The sequence below is a fragment of the Talpa occidentalis genome, unplaced genomic scaffold, assembly GCF_014898055.3.
Source record: "Talpa occidentalis isolate TD23 unplaced genomic scaffold, MPIMG_talOcc4v2.1 talOcc4.3, whole genome shotgun sequence".
Taxonomy (NCBI): Eukaryota; Metazoa; Chordata; class Mammalia; order Eulipotyphla; family Talpidae; genus Talpa; species Talpa occidentalis.
In genome coordinates this window covers 25,344,071-25,365,712 of record NW_023603184.1, presented here as the reverse complement: position 1 = coordinate 25,365,712, position 21,642 = coordinate 25,344,071, and the positions used below count along the sequence as shown (strand labels likewise).

General features: G+C 43.5%; 1 protein-coding gene across 1 annotated transcript in view; it reads left to right on the top strand.

Moving 5' to 3' along the window:
• TRIM66 (tripartite motif containing 66) overlaps positions 1 to 13,990 on the top strand; it is a 55,222-nt gene extending 41,232 nt beyond the window's left edge. Inside the window, 10 exon segments of the mRNA XM_037522620.2 lie at positions 2,971 to 3,492; positions 3,651 to 3,840; positions 4,928 to 4,988; positions 5,416 to 5,590; positions 5,905 to 6,194; positions 6,670 to 6,796; positions 7,098 to 7,172; positions 7,557 to 7,709; positions 8,118 to 8,336; positions 9,050 to 13,990. Of these exon segments, the coding sequence (XP_037378517.1) occupies positions 2,971 to 3,492; positions 3,651 to 3,840; positions 4,928 to 4,988; positions 5,416 to 5,590; positions 5,905 to 6,194; positions 6,670 to 6,796; positions 7,098 to 7,172; positions 7,557 to 7,709; positions 8,118 to 8,336; positions 9,050 to 9,109 (1,872 nt within the window). The 3' untranslated portion in view covers positions 9,110 to 13,990.
• The last annotated feature ends 7,652 nt before the right edge of the window (positions 13,991 to 21,642 follow it).

The window sequence follows — 21,642 nt, the reverse complement described above, 5'->3', positions numbered from 1 at the left end:
CTTCTTGAGGTTGGCTGAAGATAAAGGCATGAAAGAAATCAGTTTAGTCTATAGTATCCTAAGGCATGTTACTGACCTTGGACTGTCTCTTGGGTGTTATAGGAGCAGGCCTAGGAGGCCCAGGGCAACATATACTATGGCAGAACTTATATATCTCTTGCATTGCTCAGTCTGCATGCCCTCCTTTCCTCTGTCATTATATTAACTCACATTTCATGATATTAGTAAGTAATCAGGGCAGGGGAGTTGATGTCCTACAAGTGTGAGCTCTACACCAAACCTGGAAAGTTTTGTCTGTGGGACTTTAATCTTGGGCCTATCTTGTAATGTATAGCACCTAACCATTGGACCAGTGCCAGATGGATTTTGGAACTCTTAATACTTAGCACAGGGAGTTCATTGGGATCCATCTATGTCATCAATAGAGATGAATACCAGAATTGCATTAGCTCTGAATGTCAAATGGAGAAAAGGTGAAAGAATCCAGAATTAGGTGATCATATATTATTACAAAAAGGAATACGATAATCTTTGGATATTCTTATCCATACATAAGGAAATACAAAATACTAGAAGGCTACCATATAGTACATAACCAGCATAACAAGGGGACACAGAGGTTGCAGACCAGGGTATGTTTGAGGTTACCTGTGTTTTCTTGCCTTAAGCTGGATAACATGCCTAGTTTACCCAATCTGGTTTGAGCATTTCCTTCCATTCTCTCTTCTCTTCAACCTTTCTTTTTTTTTTTTATGACTTTTTATTTATTTATTTATTTTTATTTATACAAGAACCGGGGTACAGGCCAGATGCATGGGAGGGTGAGAGGATTCACCAGAGACAGAGCAGGGAACAGAACTGGCAGACTGACGAAATGCACTGCCGAGGGGAGCAGTGGGAGAGACAGGAGAGGTCTGCCATGCCATGTGGGACCCTCACCGGCCAGCCGGGATCGAACCAGCACTGCAGAGGCTGCGGACAGCGTCACAGCACTGCGCTCAACCGCCTGCCCCACCAGGGGAGGCCCACTTCAACCTTTTTTATCTTGGGACTTAGGCTAGAAAGCAAACTGAAGCCTTTTCATTGACAACCATTGAACTAACAAGGAACAATACAAATGTTAACTTTTCTGTGGGGAGAAAAAAGGATATTTAGTCCATCTGCTTCTAAAATTTAGGATTAAGAATAGAAAATATAAGCTTTAATAAAGTAGTTAAATAATAAAAAGATTGGGCAAGAAAAAATGAAAATACTAAGTAGAGGAGAGATTTAGAGAGAGAAAGCAGGCATGGAAAGGATACAGAGGTTGAAGAACAGAGTATAGGCAAGCTAGGGGAAGGGGTGAGCAGAGAAAGACAGAGGCAGACAGGCCAGAATTATGAGTATGGCTTTCCTGCCAGAGCTCTGAATTCTAAGTCTACAACAGTTCTTCATCAAATACCATATTTAGTGATATCCTATCATATTTAGTGGTGAAATATTGGCAGGATCCCCATGAGTTTAGGAATGGGACTAGGATGGCTATCACTACTCCTATTCAATCTCATACTGGAGGTCTTAGCTGATGGAGTAAGATAAGAAAAATATAAGGAAAGTAAGGAATAAAACTTACTATTCATAGATGACATGATCTGTGTGCACAGAAAATGCCAACATGACTAACAAGGACTCTGGATAAACAAAGTCAACATACAAATTCAACTAATTTCCATATGGGAGCACAAATAAAAGGAAATGGAAATCCACAAAGTTATCTTTTCAGTAACATAAAATAACTTCAGATGTCTTTCTAGGGTCATAACAACAATAATAACAATTATAGCAACAGCAGCAGCCATGTAACCACAAATGTTTACATAGATTCCTTTTAACCATTGCAACCCTTTAATGTTTGTTATGAGGATTAAATGAGGAAGTGCATACTAAAACACTTAGCAGGTTGATTTACAAATTTGTAAATTTGTAAAATCTCAGTAAATTTTAGCTATTTGATACTCATTATTTTTGAAAGAGACTCAAACTCAGCTGTTAGTAGAACTAAACTGCTATTCATTTGGCTTAAGATTTGTAAAATGAACAGTAACACATTACTGTTTTTAAATTTTAAAAATAGCTCATTAATTCATTTATTCAGCCAGACTCATGGGTCTAGGAATACAATGTAAACAAAACAGGCAAAATCATAACTCTAATGGCGCTTATAATTTAGTAGTGGAAATAGATGTTAATCTTACAGTATCAAAGATTGTGCTGTGAGAATAAAGTGCAAGGAGTTATGGGGGCATAATGGGGTGCCTGGTCTAGCCTAGAGCAAAAAATTCACAAGTGAACTGAATTCAGAAGGATAAGAGGAATAGGTACAGAAGTAGGAGAATATTCCATGCAGAACAAGCAGTCTCTCTGAAGGGGTAAGAATTGGAGTGAGAGCTTGTCCCGTTTTAGGAACTGAAGAAATGTCAAGAGTTTGAGCCTTCCACACTTTCTCCCATTTTAAATATATCAGCAACGGCAGTTATCCATAGGATCCCCTTAAGGGAAAAGAAGCTGCTAGTGATTTAATCAGACGGAAATGTGAAGTTGGAGGGCAGTCCCACAGTCTGATCCTTAAATAAGGGACTGGGAGTGAGAGATATGACTCTGTGTGTGTGTGTGTGTGTGTGTGTGTGTGTGTGCGTACATGCTAGTGCACATACATGCACATCTCAGGTTGGGTGGTAGGTTGTGTCTCTTGCTCTCTCTCTACACACACACACACCCCAGTGTCCTTAGCCTATGTCTCTGTCATAGGCTACTGACCTCCTTGTATGGGGAATGGAAATCATACCTCCTGTGCTGCCAGAGTTCCCTGAGGCTACTAGATTTTGAGGCCAGAGTGAAATCTAGCATAGGAGTCTTATGGGCAGCATCTCTCCTTCCCCTCCCACTGTTCCCAGTTGCAGCCTGACTCTGCTCTTGTCTTTGTTCCCACAGCACTCTACTTCGGTGAGCATCATGGGCTTTTCCAACACACTGGAGATGGAGCTGTCATCTACCAGGCTGGCAAGAACACTGGAACCACAGATCCAGAGCGTGAGCAGCCTGACACCTAGCCCCCCACAGGTGGTACCAAGCCTGCTGAGTGGGCCTCCCCCAGCTGTGTCCAGCTTGACAAGTGGTCAAAACCAGGCCTTGCCTAGCCTGACAGCCAGTCACCTGCAGACCATACCTAGCCTTGTGCGTAGTATACCCCAGTCCATGCCCAACCTACTGAGTGATTCTGCGCAGTCCATCACAAGCCTGGCAAGTGATCACTCTCAGGCTGGACCCAACCTAATGTCTGGTCCCACCCAGACTGTGCCAAGTCTGGCACTCTGTCCTCTGCAGAGCTTGCCTCCAACTTCTGATACACAGCCGGAAACTGGATCCAGCAGCAGTCCTGGGTCTGGCAGAGCTTCAGGGAGTCTATGCCCCAGGGATGGTGCTGACCCCTCTCTGGGGAATACTCTGTGTAAGGTAAGTCCCAGGCAAATGCATTACACTTCCTCTGCTCATCACTAGGCAGAAGGATGGCCTCTAAAGTTATCCTGGTCTTAGCTTATCTAAGCTCTCTAACCTCTAGTGGCAAACATGCCTGATTTCTTTTATTCTTGTTTGCCTTTCACTTTTAAAAGATGGAAAGTGAGGATTCCACCCACTTCAGTGACTCTTTGGGACAAGTTCCTACAACTGGACTGAATGCTTCCAAGGACTTAGCTATTCCCTCAGAACTAGAAGAGCCAATTAACCTCTCTGTGAAAAAACCTACACTGGTCCCAGCAGTCAACACATCCATGGCTCTACAGCAGTACCGGAACCCAAAAGGTGAGACTCCAGTAAGCAGCTTGCCTTTCATACTGTCCACAAAATGGAGCAAGGGACTCAGCACTTGCAGGTGAGATGGAGGCCAGCTGACAGGCCTCTTACTGAGATAATGAGGTTGTGTTCCAGACCACTGCAGCAAAGCTAATATTGCATTAAAGCAATTCATACAAATTTTTGGTTCCCAGTGCATATAAAATTTAGGTTTACAACATACCATAGTCTTTTCAGTAAACAAGAGCACATGTCTAAAAAACAATGTGACATCTTAATTAAAAATACTTTATTGCTCAAAAAAAGATAAACACATGCAGTTTGCAACAACATGGATGGAGCTAGAAGGAATCATGCTCAGCAAAATAAGTCAGAAAGAAAAAGAAAAATACCGGATGGTCTCACTCATAGCAGGAATTTAGAAAACCTAAATAAGGGACCGGGACAAAGACTAATTAATACAAAGATTAATTAATACTAATTAATCCTGCATTTTAGGCTGCTGAAATTTTGGGGCCTTGTTTGCCCTTGAAAAGTACCTCGGACAGTGCCTGACGCTGAATGGGCAATCTGCTAGTTTCCTCCTTTCACCCCACTGCTGCATCCTGCCCATCCATGCAGACTGCACTACTCAGGGCAGGCCTTGCTGGGAGCCTCTTACCTATAGAGTATGAGCTGGCAGTGTTTCTCAGGCAGTGTTAGAATTCCAGTACTTGGCTAAAAAGGCAGAGGCTGAATGGAATGACTTCTGAGAGCAGGTAACATGGATGTATGGGGAATAGGTGATTTCTGAGCTTATTTCAAAAGTGAGAATCTGGCTTCTCTGTGTCTGACCCAGCACTTATGTGAGATTCTGTGTGGTTATCTGTGTTTATCTTTTTAACAGAGGGTGGCCTTTTTCTCCTCTCAGGTAAAAGGGCCATGCAGGATTGTCATCACTGTGAATGATTACAATGTGGGTAACAATGGTGTGACAGGTGTGTAGACAGAGGTGTGAGCAGTAGATATGAGTGGAAGGTGTGAACAACAACAGTAGATATGAATGGATATGTGTTGTTATAAATGTGTCATAGTATTTATTTGTCTTTTGCCTTAGAGTATGACAAATTTGAACATGGAGCCCTAGAGATAGATACAAAGGAGAACCAGCGTATCAGGTAACAGATTCTTGGCCCACCCTCCCTCTACTAACCCCCAACTTCATGACCTGAGAGGTTGGCACAGGAAGTAAGCATCCTTGATGACTTAGTGAGGAGCAAGTTTTCCTGCAACTGTCTTCTTCAACCCCAGAACTTCAAGTAGAGTCTATGTGGTTAGGTATCTGAACTGGTTGTGGGAGGATATCCAGGCTCCTGTACCACAAGGCACATGCTCTGTTTGAGTCCCACCCTCTGCAAGGATTCCCTTCTTGGAGCAAGGCCTGAAAGCCCAGCAGAACTGGGTGGAAGGACAGAACATGAGTCTATAGTGGGTTGGACTGAGATCTTGGGCTGCAATTCAGTTGTGGGGTCATGGTTGAGCTTGACTCAGAGGTTGGGGCCACAGAAGCTTCTACCAAGACCCAGAGGTGTTGTCTTACTGCAGACCCATCAACAGTGAGCCCAAGATTCCCTATGTGCGACTGGAGAGACTCAAGATCTGTGCTGCCTCTTCGGGAGAGATGCCTGTGTTCAAGTTGAAGCCACAGAAGAATGATCAGGATGGGAGCTTCCTGTTGATCATTGAATGTGGCACTGAGTCCTCCAGCATGTCCATTAAGGTACCACTTTGCTGTTCCTTGCCTGTGAACCTAGGCCCAGCCTCAGAGCTCTCCTTTGTCTCTGCTACCAGCACGAGTCTGACTCTGCCTTATCTTGAGTCTCAGAGTGGGGCTGCCAATTGGTAAGACTTTGTCCCCTGTTGCAAGGGACCTGTGAGATGCACCATAGGCATGGGCTCTCCCAGAATTCATGGGGCTTGACTGACTTGGGGTCCTGGAGTAAGTTGATGCTCTGGGCTTGTCAGTCCCTACCCCACTACCCTTGAAAACTTGTTGGTGCTATGCTCTGGCTCAGACTCACTTTTTTCTTCAAGGTCAGCCAGGACAACATCACAGATGCCTCCCAGACCCCAAGTCTAGGGGGAAGAAAGGTCACTGTCACTTCTCTGGCTGGACAGCGGCTCCCAGAGGTGGAGGGAACAGGCCCTGAGGAACACAGACTCATTCCTCGAACCCCTGGACCCAAGAAGGGACCCCCGGTACCAATAGAAAATGAGGATTTCTGTGCTGTGTGCCTCAATGGGGGAGAGTTGCTGTGCTGTGATCGTTGCCCCAAAGTGTACCACCTTTCCTGCCACTTGCCAGCGTTGCTCAGCTTCCCAGGGTAAGTCCTTCCAAGCGGGGCATCACGTGGCTAGCAGGATGTTCTTCCAGGGAAGCTATTCTGGGCCAGGCCCACAGAGGTCCCTTGGATGGGCTTCCTCCCTTTGTTGGGCTGCCTGAACTGCAGGTGTGTGACGTTAGTGGTCCTACATCTGTGTGCCTTTTACACATGAACAGGTAGATTTTTGAAATTTGGATGACTTCCCTTCCCTTCTTTTCCCAGTTTCCTCTCCCACAAAGATTTCTCCCTGTACTCCCATTCCAACCTCTTCCCAACTCCTGTTTTCCTGGATTCACTAAATTGTGAGTTACTGAATTTCCTTGAAGCTTATGGCTAGGAAGTCATTCCCTATGGGGCCGAGCTAGGACTCAGCTTTCTATACCACTACCTTCCACACCTGTCTTGGGCAGAGGGACCATGGAAGGGGCTCTGGGAAATGCACTGTGGTCTTACGTGGCCTCACTTGCCCCTGCAGGGGAGATTGGGTGTGTACCTTGTGCCGCAGCCTGACACAGCCCGAGATGGAGTATGACTGCGAGAATGCCCGCTATAACCAGCCTGGGGTGCGGGCCCCTCCTGGCCTGAGCATATATGACCAGAAGGTAGGGATGGGTCTCTGGAAACAAAGATCCCTGCCTGGGTAGCCACCCTGTGCTTATAGGGGCTAAAGCCTTTCTGAGGGGATGAGGTACCTCTTCTAGTACCTCTCTTGAGCTATGCCTGGGACCTTGGCCTTTGTGGGGTTTGTTATGATTTTTTCTACTGTGAGCTCTTTTCCTCTGGCTTGGTGGCTCTTACCCTGTGGGACAGAGCAAACCTCTCAGAGTTTTCAGGGTCACTATCTTTATTCTTGTTGAAGTAGAGCTGGAATAGAGTAACTGCTGCCAATTCTGATTTCTACAGAAGTGTGAGAAGCTGGTCCTGTCCTTGTGCTGCAATAGCCTCAGCCTGCCCTTCCACGAACCTGTCAGCCCTCTGGTAAGCATGGCTTCACTGTTTCTGCCTGCTATGGGGCTTTCTGCTCAGAGGGCTCAAGGTCACTCGGCAGGTCATGGTTGTACCCAGGGTGGGCTCAGAACATGACTACTAGAGAAATGTGACTAATCTGTGGATGGCCCCATTCCTTGGGGGTCATCTCCCTTTCAGTGCCTTGGCCAAGTGCTGCTGCTTAGACCTGACTTGACAAGTAAAACATTACTCCTTTCCTTTTCTCTTTACTTTGCCACACTTTCATTCTTGCTGCCTTTCTCTTCTATTCTTTCACTTCTATTCTAACTCATCCTCCACCTCTTCTTCCTTCTTATCTCTATCTTCACTTCTCTATTCCTGCTTTGCCGCCTCCTCCTTTTCTGCTCCCCCCAGGCCCGGCATTACTACCAGATTATTAAGAGGCCTATGGACCTGTCTATAATCCGGAGGAAGCTGCAGAAGAAGGACCCAGCTCACTATACCACCCCAGAGGAGGTGGTGTCAGATGTGCGCCTCATGTTTTGGAACTGTGCTAAGTTCAATTATGTATGTCTTGCCTGTTTTCCCTCTCCCCTATTTCCCAGTGACCCCAAGATTTTCATGGTTGGATGGGGTGTCAGGTTTGGTCCTTGGCTGCCATGAGGATCTGGAGCTGATCTCTTAGGTCCTACTGTAGTAGTTAAAAGTGTCCCCCATACTGGAGCCTCAGTATGGACTCAGGAGGAAGATGTTTGGGGGGGGCGGGGCTAGAAACTGGTTATCTGTGGGTACTTGTCAGGTTATTTCTGATAAGAAGAGCTGATACCAAACTGGTTATCCCAAGTCTTGAGAAAATGTCTGGTTCCAGGCAAGCTGGAGACCCAGACTTCATGCTGTCTGTGTAGCTCTTCAGGGACATAGAGGAGATGGGCTAGTAGAAACGGGCCGGATCATCACTGCTCTCCTCCCCTTCAGCCCGACTCAGAGGTTGCAGAGGCTGGCCGCTGCCTGGAAGTATTCTTTGAGGGCTGGTTGAAAGAGATCTACCCGGAAAAACTGTTTGCTCAGCCAAGGCAGGAGGACTCAGACTCCGAGGAAGTGTCTAGTGAGAGTGGGTGTTCCACTCCCCAGGGCTTCCCGTGGCCCACTTACGTGCAGGAAGGCGTTCAACCCAAGAGGCGGCGGCGACATATGGTAAAGAGTTGCTGCCAGATGGCAGGCAAGCAGGAGGGTGGGTGGGTGATTGGGCAGGCAGGGGGCACCTAATGTGAAGCTGGTCAGGTGGCACAAGAGAGTGGTGACATTGAACCCTCACTTCCAACTCTTTAGCCTAAGAGGAAGGCAGGCAGCACGGGACTCATCAACTCCATTTACCATGGAGGCTGGAAACTCAGAGACATGGATCTCCCAGCCCAGGGTCACCAAGCAAATTAGCAGAACCAGGGTGAGAAACCAGGTATCCCGACTCCCAGCTCAGTGCTGATTGTTCTACATTGTGATGTCCATAGGTAGAGAATTTCCAGGCCTCAGTGTCTGATCTCAACCTGGGTTTGGAGGGAAGGAAGAGATCTTTTCAGCCCCTTGGTATTTGTGTAGGAAGGAGAGGTATTGTTCGCAAGATCCTCTGACCTTTTGGTTGGTCCCCTCAGTGCAAACCTGAGATGTCATTCAATACTATTTAATTCCACCAAACTGTATTGCCTGCCTACTGTGTACTGGGACATGACCAGCCACCCCCAGTTGTTTATGACACTGTTTGGTGGCGTCAGTGAATTTTGCTATTGCATTCCTGGGGTAGAATAAAACACTTTGACTCCAGGGAATCCCAATCTCCAGGGACACTTAGCCTTTGCACATGAATAAATCCTATATGTGGCCATTCAAATTCCGATTTTTTTTTTTTTCAGGAGAATGAAAAAGCAAAAAGAATGTCATTCCGCCTAGCCAACAGCATCTCCCAGGTCTGAAGGATGGAAGGAGATGGAATGCTCTGGCAGCTGTGCCCCAACCTGTTGACCACTCCTCCCCACTTTTCAGCTCATTCTCCTCAGATCGTGGATGTCAGACAAGTCTTGTCGAGCTGTGTAGTGCTCTTCTTTGCCATTTGCATCTTACAGCATTTTTTCAGGAGCCAGAGTGCATCCACTACAGAGAAGATACCAGTAATAAACAGCAAAGAGGGAGGTATCCCTCTTTCAGAATCATCTAATGTGTAGGGTCCACTTGACAAGACCAAGCCTGGTCAGACTTGGGGGGACCTTGGTGAATTTGTTCTGCTGAGGAAAGCAGATTTTTCTCACCTTTCAGTGTGCACAGGAGCAATGTATATATCTGAATTCTTTCAGGGCCCAGAAGAGGGTAAAAGAAGGGAGAGAGGTTCTGACATATGGCAGGCCTGTAATCCCTAGCCCAGCACAGCCAAAGATTGTCACTATTTGCCTTTGCTTGGCCTGCCGTGATAGAGGCATCTGCCCTGGGCAGGGTACTGGAGGCTTCTAGAGGCCATAGGTCTCATTGGTGCCTATTCGGGTTCTAACGGTTTTCAGGGTATTTGTTTTTCATGCCCCCTTTCCTGATGTTGACCAGATGGCTGCTGGGAAAGGGCTGCTGGGAATGCTATGGCGTTCTTGACTGGGTAGGGTGGCTGTGCAGAGACTACTTACATCTGCAGACTCAGATTTCACTGACAGGCTTAAGAAGATGTCAACTTTGGAACCTGTCATTTGTGCCACTTATTTTGGACTAATAGCTCTTCTTTGATGTCAGAACCCGCCTTCTTAAAAGTGACTGTTGGTGGCTACCCCTTCATTATCTTCATTCAGATATTTAGATCCTGAGTTCTCCTTGGGAAAACTGAGGCAGCTGCTATCTGCTTTAGGTACAGAGTTCTCTGGGCAAGGAGACTGACCTACAACCAGCTCCCTCTGTGGGCCTCTCCTCTTGCTTACAGATCCTAGTTCTCAACCTTTCCTCATTCACAGAGCCAAAGATCAGAAGTAAGTTTTCTGATTCACCTGCTCCTAGACTGTCTTCAGCCTAGAAAAAGCTCTACTGGCAGCCCTTTTTTTTGTTGGAGGTTGGAGAAGGTCAGAGGGACCAGAAGGAGCCACACCTAAGCATTCATTGGAGAATTTCTGTTTAGGGGAAGAAGGGGAAGGCTGAGAAGCGAGAAGCCAGTGTCCTTTGGTGACCCTAAAGCAACCTCAGGACTTGACTTCTTGAGCACAGATAAAGTGTTCTGGAAGCCATGGGCATGGGAGCCCGAGGCTACATCTCAGATCTTTTTGGTCCATACAGGGTGTCTGTGAGGAAGAGGCACAGGCAGATGCTGGGCGGGGCAGGCCACCTCCCCAGCAAGGGCTTAGTTATGAAGGAACCTGTTGTTGATATGGTGGAGCTGTGGATCTGGTACTCAGTGGCCTGGCCCAGAGACACAGCTTGCCCTGGTCCTGTCATGGCTTGGCTGATTTCAGGGGAGTCTTAGATCATGGCTTTATTTTGCTAAGAGATGCGGTTTGAGGAAATTATTTGTAGGACCTTTGTTAATGGGAAAATATTGAACAGAAAACATTTCTTCTCTCCTTGCAAACAATGACCCTGTTCATTTCCTTCTCCACCAGGGCTGTGAGATGTTCTTTACTTCAAAACAGATTGTTTGGAAGTGTCTATTTACTGGCCATCCTTTCACGAGTACACTTCAAGCTACCATCAAAGAGATGGGCTTCCATAATTCTGTCTTCTAGTTTGGGGTAACTAAGCCTTTAATACTCCAGTAGCCAAGCAATTTTTGGTTTAGCCCTCTGCTCTTTGGGGCTCACATGACTTTCTGATTTGGGCGCTGGCCACCTCCCTTTTGATATTTGAATCTTTTTCATATTTTAGTTGACTTAGCAGCATTCTCTCTGCAATTACTTTGCTTAAATTACTGCTCTTAGTCATCTTTCCTTCATGTGGCCCACATTCCCACCTCTCTGAGTGTGCTTCATGGTGCTTTGTTTTGGGACGCCAATTGAGAGCTATGACAGCCTCAAGTTTGATTGAGATCCTTCCCTAGAACTAGCTGGAGACCACAAATATGAAGCAGAAAAACCTGATTAAATTCTTGGCTTCCCTTCTGTCCCTGAAGCTCCCAGTGTGGGTTTAGCCTGCTGAGCTCAAGGATCAGCCTGCTGGGCTAGGAGACCCTAGTAATGTGGTGGGAGGTCACATATTCCCTTCCCAACACAGAGCCCATGCATGCTGAAAGGCTCCTTTCAGGCACCTGACCAGGGAGGGCCGGGAGGTCGAGTGTCTTGTCTATACCGGTGTGAGGCCCTGGCCCACCACACCATTCCTTCTCTGGTTACTCCACGGCACCACTCTCTCCCTGGTTTTTCCTGTGTACTTAGCACCAATGTTTTAGGTGATTTTGTTTTGTCTTTGCATGCAGAAAATACAACATGTCTTTTTAGAAATGAACACAAAAAGGCTATTAGCTGAATGACTGACTTCAGTGGCTGTTTGCTAATATTTGAGCTGAATCTGCTTTTAACTTATTCCATAATGACCCCATTTTGAAATTAAGACCTCTGGCCCTTGACAAAGTCAGGAAATGGAAATGCAATGAGTTCTGGATTCTTGTGGTACAAATGCCATCTAGAGGAGAAGTTGGGCTTTTCAAGGTTGTGCTGAGAAGCACAAGAGTGGAGTGGCTTCAGCTGATGCAAAAGGAATTTAGTACAAAAACTGGTGCGGGTGGACTTGCAGAGCACTCTTCCAGAACATAGGAAGACTTGCCCTTCTGTAACTCTAGCAATGCCAACTACACATCCTACCTGGCTCAGCAGGCACCCCCTCCTTGAGTGGCAACCGCCAGACAGCTATAGGCCCTGCTCTGTCACAGGCCCTGCCAGCAATCCCAGAAGACTCTGGCTCCCGGTATTCATTTCTGGTGACATGTCTTTGCCTTACCCTTCAGACATAGGCCCCTCCTTTTTTGTTTTTGGCCTCTGTTCTGCTCCCCCTTTCATTCCATGTTGAGAACTCCTGGACTGAGACTTTGCTTCTTCTGCATCATCCCCTGTGCTTTCTCTTCCTCTTCCTTCACTATTTACCTAAATTGCCCTGTTCCTTTAGTCCATTTCCATGACTTAAGTTATTTCTCTTCTGCCAGTCTTATAGCCTTCTGGACCCCTGCCTCTCCCCAGTCTGAACCTAAGGCTCATCGTACCTTTTCTTCAGCAATCTGAACTTTTTCATGCCCCCCAACTTTTGCTGAAACTGTCCATCTTTCTCCATATTCTGCATCAACCTATTTTGTCCTTCTACCTGAGCTGCTAAGCCTCACAAATTGATAGTTTACAGTCTCAGTTGGGCACTCAGTATTGATTTTTGTATCTTTGACTTGTTCCTCTGCTTTCCATCCATGTCCTTTACCATTGCTCTTAGTAAATGACAGTCCTCATTGTCTACTTCAAAGAAGAGAGTCCGTGAAGCAAGAGCTTCCTGTCTGCTCACTCCTCTCCCCTTCCCATCTCTCTCTGTGTATATCCTCTTCTTCCTCCTCCTTGCTTCTATTTGGTGCTCTTTGTCTTGAATCCTAATATATGTCTTCCAAGAGTTTACTCCATCATTTACCCTGCTGCTCCCACTTTCCAGGGTCTTCAACATCTCTTTCCATTGGTTACCTCTACATAGCCTCCAAACAAGCAAAATTCTCCCCAAGATTAAGCAAAACTTCTTAGAATCAGTTACCCCTTTCACTTTTTCCTTGTCAGCCAAGTTTCTTTTAAAATCTTTTTCATGGAGTCTTCTCAGTGACCACTCAACTCTCCATAGTTTGTTTTTAAAAAAGATACTAGTGCTCACCCAGTTGCCAAAACAAATGGATACCTTTCAGCCCTCAACTCTCTTGAACTCTCCATAGTATCTCACATACCATCTGCCACTTCCTCTCTGAAACACCTGCCTCACTTGGTGTTTATGATGCTATAGTCTCTGGATTAGCCTCTTACCTTTCAGCCACATGCCTGAGCCCTCCTCAAAACCTTGATGGGAGGAGATACCTGATGCTTTCTACAGTCCCTCCTCTTCAGAGTTGATAGGCAGGGAGGAGCATGGCTGCTCCTGCTCTCCACTCCCTGTGTCTGCCTGCTTGCTTTGAGTCTGTTTCTCTCTTGGACTGAGTTCTCATGCCAAGCATGTTTATGAGCTCTGCTTGGGGGACAGTCTCTGGGGCCCATTCCCCTCTGTCTTTCCCCTTTCAGTGCAGCACCAAGAAAGATTTTAGCCATGTTTGATAAGAGAACCCATCTAAACCAGGCCAAGAGATTGGGTTGGGTCTTATGAAGTAGTGGTTTGGCAAGAAGGATTACTAGGCTGGTGGGCAGCGCATCATCATGATCCTCATACCAGTTAGACCTGCCACAGTCAGTAGGAGCTTGGAATCCTGGTAAAACGTTCTATGCATAGTTTAGTGCTGCTAGCCAGGAGACTCTTGGCAGGGCTGGATGTCTGCTGCTGATAACATTCTGATGGAGGGAAAACTGGGAAGTGCTGTGATTCATCACTTTTTTTAGGGCTCAGCTAGGATCAGCCTGGCCCCCTTTAGCCAGGTCTTTCCCATCTATACTGATTGTCACAGCCTGTTTGCTCCAATTGTTCCTAGGGCAGATGTCGCTGTTTTTCTTGGAAGTAGGAAGGTATAGTAGAACAATATGTGACTTGAGATGCTGAGCACCTACATTTTGGCTCTACTAATTATGAGCTGTGTGACCTTGGATACAGTTTTCCCATATATAAAGTTGGGGATGGGGGTTGAAAACAGTGATTCTAACTGTAAAGCTCAGGCCACACAGGGAACAAGGGAATTCTGGGGGGGGGGTAAGACACAGCAGGGGGCATCTTGGCCAACACAGGGCAAAGGGACTCACAGGCCAAACTGAGCTGCTTTGAGGAAATTCTGCAGTGGCTGGTGCTGCTTTGTGAGCCATGTGCCCATTCCTCAAGTTGTACCCCTTCTTGGATATCTGGGGTGAGTTCCTCCCAGGCCTTTTCTAGGAGTGCCATTGGATCCAATGCAGTTAGGGTCATGAGGGAGGAATGTTGTAAGGGGAGGTGTCATTGATTTTAAAAGGACCTACACATTCAAGAACAAATTAAAAATAGCACTTTTCTTTACCAATAATTGTGTCCTTGCGTTTTTTTCAGTGAAGATGATTGAACTACTTCATGGTCTTCTTGCCCTGGAACTACAACATCATTAGAAGACAAGGTGGGGTAGAATTGTCTTGGGAAACTTTCTCTCTAGGGAAGAACTCAGCTCTCTATTTATTACTGCATGAACACAGTATATTATTCAGGCAACAAGTATGAAGGCAGGTTTAGGGAAAATGCCTACTTCCAGGCCCTAAACACAGCAGGAATGTCCTTTTTGTAGTGCTACTCCCCAGTTACCTAGCCTTAACTCTCCTCTTTGCCCAGTGGTTTCTAGTCAGGCAAAGACAGCATAATGACCATTTGTTCTTCATTTTGACTACATAAAATTTGAATCTCTTTCCTATTTGAGGAGAATGCCCTACCTCAGGCAGCACAGTTCACTCCTCATTAGAGAAACTAAAAATATTAAAATCTTGACTTCCTACTATCCTTTGTGGTCTGGATTCAGGTCCAGTGGTGGAAGGAAGAAAGGGAGGGAGGGAGGGAGGGAGAAAGGAAAGGAGGAGGAGGAACCATAGAGACTTCTCTCTGGTGACAGTGTTGGTTGCAAAGGTTTCCATGGTGCCATGGCAGCAAAACAAGCTGAAGCACTTAGTGTGTGAAGGCAGCAGTATTTTCTTTAACACAACGATTAGCTCTTAGTTTAATTCTCTGGTCTTCCTATCAATTCTGTGAACTGCCTAAGAAAGCGTTAATAAACTCATTTTCTGCTTACAATGGCCAGAATTGGTTTACTTTTAACTAAGCCCCTGAATCGATAAGAAATATTGGCAAAACTAATAAAGATTTGGACCCACTCTCAGAGCTCCAGAGCCACATATCCTATGGACTGTGGGACACCTCCACTTGAGTGTCTTAATGTCACCGGACATGATAGTCATCCCCTGACTGTCCCAATGTCCCAGTTCTTCAAATATTCCTTATCTTAGCAGCCAGGGAGGAGGGAAGGAAACCAGGGGAAAGTGGTATCAGGCAAGTCAAGAAGTTTGTGTTTCAGGGGAAGATGATCATCACTTTTAATGCTTGTGATGAAACCTGGAAATCTTCTGACCTCTGTACCCCTTTCCAAACTGAAGTATCTGAAACTTTCCCCATGCCTACTCTGTGCTTTCTGTTGTATTTTATCCTCACTAACTTTATTAGTGCTATCCTTCTCTAGGTCTAATGAACATACGGCCTTCCTACTGCCCAATCCTCCGATTCCATGGCAAGTTGCTAGAGCAAGCCCACTGGCCTGGCAGGCAGGTCTGTAGCAAGTCTCATATTCATGTACATGTGGCCTAAGGACTGTTTTATTCACTAAATTTAGGCAGAGTATCCAAGGACCTATAAAAATAAGTCCTGAAAAAAAAATAAAGTAAGAAGTGGTATTCCCAAAATAATAGTTATGTAAATGATTGGCAATACAATAAAATTTGAGAAGAAAAAAATTGGCAAAATGTAAATAAATAAGTATTTAATTAAAAGTCCCAAAACTATGCTATTATGTTAGACTCATTATTAATTTTATAGCAATTTCATAAAAATTTTATTACACTTGAAAATTTGTAGTTTTTTTATTTCACAAGAAATTCTACATATATTACTAAGAAACTTGAGTCAATTGTAAATTGAATGAGTTACTCCTAGCAAAATAATTATAAAAGTATTTAAAAAATTTCAAAATTTTGCAATAAAACCTGTATTACACACTATAAAGTACAGGATAATGTTTGATGTGTATTATATGGCTTCCTAGAATAAGAATGTCTGCATTCTGGGAAGATTCCTTATCCATGGACCCTGGCTGGTGCTTTGGGGGTGAGGATCTCGTCCTATAGAAACACCCCACCCCTAGAGGCTTCACTGAATTTGGTTGGGGAATTGAGAGGGTGCAGCCCCCAGAGGCTACTTTCTAGTGGTAGCAGAGACTGTTAATGGTTGCCAGTATCCACTTTCTCACTGTTGGTAATAACCCCCTTCCTTACCTTCACCAGCCTCCTCAGCAGCTGGTGATTGTCTTAGGAATAAATTCTAGTCAGTCCATTTTGAGAAGCAATGATGTGTACAATTTCTAGGATACAAATGTTAATTTACTTTTTATATTTTTAACTTAAATTATTTTTATTGAGGCAATAGTTTATAACACTATATGTTTTAGGGATATAGGCCCACACTTCTTCAAATATATGTTTCTACACCACTACCAAAGGCTCAGTTCTAAAGGCAGATTTCAAAGGTTTTAGTGTGGTTTTATCTGTCTGGATATGGGTTTTAAATGAAATTTCTTGTCTTCCACTCTTTTGTTTATACCCTTCCTCCAGATAGGAATGCAGATAAGCTATTTTAATCATACTTATGAAGGTCATGTCTTTGAGAATCATGAAACAGGAAGTTAGAAAGAACCTAGGTTCTTTGACAACCTCATGGGGCAGAGTCACTTGAACTGCCTGCTTACCTCTTGGGCTATTACAAAGGAGAAATGTATTTTTATTCTTTTTAACCCCTTTATTTTGTGATTTTGTTTTTTGTTTTTTGGTTTGTTTGGTTATAGCAGCTGAGCCTATACTCTACCAAAAACAGAGCTTTAGTAGCCCACTGCACTGAGAGGATGTTCTTAAGTTTCCTGGAAGTTTCTGTACCCCTCGCTTCCAGCTCTGCATGTTCAGTTTTCATGGGGAAAGTAAGGATTTTTCCTGCTTGAAGACATGAATACCACAACCTCAGCCCTGCTCTAGCCTGAGGGCAAAGGCCTGGTGCAGATGCAAAGAGTTGTCCTTATCTAAGGCTCCGGTCCTTATTTGCTTCAGTGAGTCCCTGGTGCGGTTTGGCCCACTGACAAAGTCACTTCATGGCAAATGCTGCTCCAGGGCAGTGCCTCTGTGATTTTAAAATTTATTAAAACTTTTTCATATGGGAAAAAGTATTAAATATTTGATGGAGGGCAGTGTCTCTTTCAAAAGTATTGAACTAATAATTGAAAAAGGATTAATAAATTTTAAACATCACCATTTTTGAACCACGAACGAATAAATGAATCTCAGCAATGACCATTCATGGCCACCCATATCACAAAAAGGGAGACATGCAAAATTACATGTCTCCTGATTGAAGAACATAACATTGCCTGTGAGGTATTTCAAAACAAATTGAATCTGAATCTAATCACGTGTCTAGATCTAATTACCAATTTGCAGATGTAGCTCCCAACTGACAGGAAATGCAGAGCCAGAGGACCAGCTTAAATGACATCACAGGATACAATCGGCAAAATCCAGTGTGTGAGAATCCATAGGGCAAATTTGTTTTTTCAACAAATAGATTACAGTGGAAGAGAAATTTGATGAAGGAAAACCTATAGATTAGTGATTTCAAAAGCATATAAACCAACTGCAAAGTATGGAAATTTATTTGTATCCTGGTTTAAGCAAACAAAATATCCTGAGACAATAGGGAAAAGTTAAATACTGACTATATTTGATTAAGAATTTATTATTTGTTCTTTTAATTTTAATTTTGTTATTTTTTAAGGTGTGACCAAGATGAGTAAAGATGGTATATTAGAAACAATGACAAGTCTAGAGAAGATGGCAAAGTAATTAGTAGGATGCAATTTTAAATGTCCTTTAAGGACTCCATAGAGCATATCTTAAATGAGGCAAGGACTCTCAGTGTTTGAATTAGGAACCAAAGAGTATGAGATGCAGAAAGGGAGAAGGAAATGTCAAAGTTGTTCTTACGTGAGAAACCTCTCAAGTATTTGAGGCGTCAGTTTAAATAATAATCAAAAAAAGGAATAATGATTAAGACAACCAAGCAGATTTGCAGATTAGATTGCATTTTATAGCACATAGCACTCTGAAGCACAGGCCCCTTAAATGATGTTTTTGCATGAATAACATTTCTAAGACAAGTTGAACAATCCTGTTTTCTGTTTTTATAAAATATCATGCAATCCTTACACTGAATGGGAGGATAAGATTGTTTAGTTTTAGTGGTAGTTAAACTGGGCTGATTTTCACTAGCAATTAGAATAGCCTAAAGTTTCAAGTCTGAGCACTGGAATTCTATCAGTTAATTTTAAGACAAAACTTCCTGTTTAAGAAGCTTTCAGAAAAGAACAACTGAATAACATATCTGGCCCTTGACAGTGTTTGTATACTAGATCAAAAAATAAGCCCAGTTGTGAAAGACATTGAGACTGGTGGAGGGCGGGATGGTGGAAAATTATAATATGGGCTGATGGCTTGTATTACTATTGAATTTCTTGAGCATGATAATTTGAGTTGTATTTAGAGGGAGAACAGCCTTGTTCTCGGGTAATACTTGATAAAGTATTCAGGTATGAAGAGTCAAGATGCCTGCAACTAACTCAACCTCTTAAAAAGAGGTAAGTCAAATGTAGCAAAAAGTTAACAGTTGATAGATCTAGATGAAGGGTAGATGGGGGGGATGGGGCAAATAATTTTCACAAATGGAATATGAGGTATGCAATGTTTACATCTAGAATAACATGGAAAATACCTATGATATGATGCTAAATTAAAAAAAAACACAATTACATATAAAATAAAAATATCTTAAAATGGTACAAGTGGTTATATATATTAGAGTGGTAGCATTATGGGTAACTTGTCATTTCTCCAAACTTTGTGTTAAAAGTCACTACTTTTATATGTGTACAAATACATGTAAGTACACACACACACATATAAACTTTCATCAGAGTGTATTTCAGATACCATCTTTATGCCTTAGCTCAACCCCCTCTACAGAGAGCTTTTCCTAACTACCTAGTCTAATGTGGACCCTAGATATTCCCACTCAATATCTTGCCTTCTTGTCATTAGAACACTTACTACTTTCACTTGCCTTCTTGCTTATTTTCTGGGCCACCCCCCATTTTGTGTAAGCTCCCTGAGAACAGAAACCATGCTCAGATCCCAGAACAGTGTCTACAATTGTTCAACAAATATTTGTAGAATGAAAAGTCAGGTCTTTGTCATCTGACATCCCTGTTATTGGCTCTCTGAAGTCTTGAGAATGGGAGAAATTTGTCCCAGGATCCTCATAGAGTTAGTGGAGACATCATAAATGGAACTCAGGCTTGTGACTCAGGTCACTAGAGGCTCTTCTTTCAAATGTCTAAGACTGAAATAGCTTGTGGGCACCAGAAAAGTGACAGGAGTGAGAACCAGTCCACAGTTCATTCTCCTTGTTGCAGTGTGCCGTCAGCCCCACAGATGGCACCAGCAGCACTCATTTAGTTCTCTGGAAAAGTCAGAAAAGAGTAGTAAGGGCTAACTCTAGGGAGACATTTGGATAAGGAGAGGGATCTTTGCACAGTCTTAAATTGTCTCTTTACTGACCTGTGGTTGTGAGGTAGGAAAAATAGACAGTAATTGTACCATGGAGAAATCAGACAACACTCAAAATAGCTTACCAACGTGGGATGGGTGATAAATTTCCTTTATATGACTTTATATGACATATAAAGAACAAACACATCACCTATATAATATTACAGCCTAACTAGGTAATCAGAATATAATCATGGAGAAACACTATGCAAAACAAAAATGAGAAATGTTAAGGTCAGGGGAAAGAGTGAGTGGATTTTTTTTTTTTAAAGTTCATGTCACCAAAGACAAAAGTTATGAAATGTTTCAGATTAAAAGAGGTTAAAGAGACATGGCATCTAAATGTAATACCTATGGGTAGGTGTCAGGGGAGATGCTATAAAAATCATTATTGGGTCAACAGACAAAGTTGGGATGTGGATAAAGATTACATTACTGTAACAAAGTTAAATATTCTATAGTTGATAATTTGTACTGAGATTATAAACTAGAATATCCTCATTTGGGGGGAATTTGCACTGGAGCATGTAAGAGTAAGGGGCCATAGTGTGTGTGACTGATCCTCAAATGGTACAGAAAAAAACTGTATTTTTTCTCATTTAAATATTAAAAATATTTGTTATCTATATTTAAATTATGTATATATTTATATTTATAAGTATATGTACACAGGTATATGTATTTATATTTATAAATATATATATATATACATGTATATGTATCCATTGAGAGACATAAATAAAGCAAATGGGGTAAAATGTTAATAGATGAATGTACTAAGAATATATGGACATTCTTTTCACCATTTTTTTTTTTTTGCAACTTTTCTGTGAGTTTGAAATTATTTCCAAATAGAAATTTAGGGAAAAATGTAAATGAAATGATGATCATTTCAGGTACTTTCTCTGCCACTTCTCTTCAGAGCTGGTGTCCTGCCTTATTTGTGCTTATCTTCTGCTGTCCTGTTTGCTTCAGTCATTTCTCTTTTGAAAGAATTGTGTTTGGCTCTGGCCTCTGAGGCTAAGACCCAGGCTGGAGGGAGTGGACCTGCTGTTGTCCATGACTACAAAATGCTGCTGAAGCCTGTGTTAGGTTCTATGGAGAGGGTGTGGAGAGCTCTGAGCCTAGGCTCCACCCATTGTGGCCTCCACTAGCTGGGGATATCTCTAGAGTCAGCTTGTTGGAAGCAGTCAGACTCAGGTTAGGTTTCCCCAGCCATACTGGAGAGGCATTTGGTGACTGAGGGGTTCTCCTGAGTTGGGTGTGGCAAGAGCCTTGGTGGTATGAGGGATTGGAAGGGCTTAGCTATCCTTTCCATTTCTTGGAAGTGACACAATCTCTGGGGTGTAGATACCCCTGAATTCTTAGGAGTCCTTTCAATCTTCCAATGATTTACTTTGCATTAAATCAATAAAATTGGATGTCAGGTCATAGGGAGATGGACATATGGCACTATTGTGTGTCTGCATTTCTTCCTGGGATGACTTCTGGTGGTGTTTCCCCTGACTCCATACCTTCACACATAAATAAAAGGGACTCCATCCTCCCATCCCCATGCTGGGAGCTGCCTGTCATCTAGTCCTCCTCATAGGAAAAGGAGGCCAATTTCTGCAGTGATTTTCTGGGGGGAACTGGGGAAACTGACCTAAGGCTTAGTTCCTTTTACTTCCTGTAAGTCAAACAATGAAATTACTCTTACCTGCCTTGACAGGTGAAGTTCTGGGTTGTGAAATTCCTTAGATATAGCCAAAAAGTGTGTGCATGAGCCCATAAAACTTTCAAATGAAATTTTTTTTTTATCACTAAACCATTGCAAGAGAAACTATTGGTTTCAGTTATTCTCTTGGTCAACTTTGCATCTGGGAACCTTGGTGACTGAGATTAATGACTGACTCACACACACAGCATGTCCCAGGTAAGAGAAGCAGTGATGCTTAATGGTTAGGAGCAGACTCTGGGCCCAA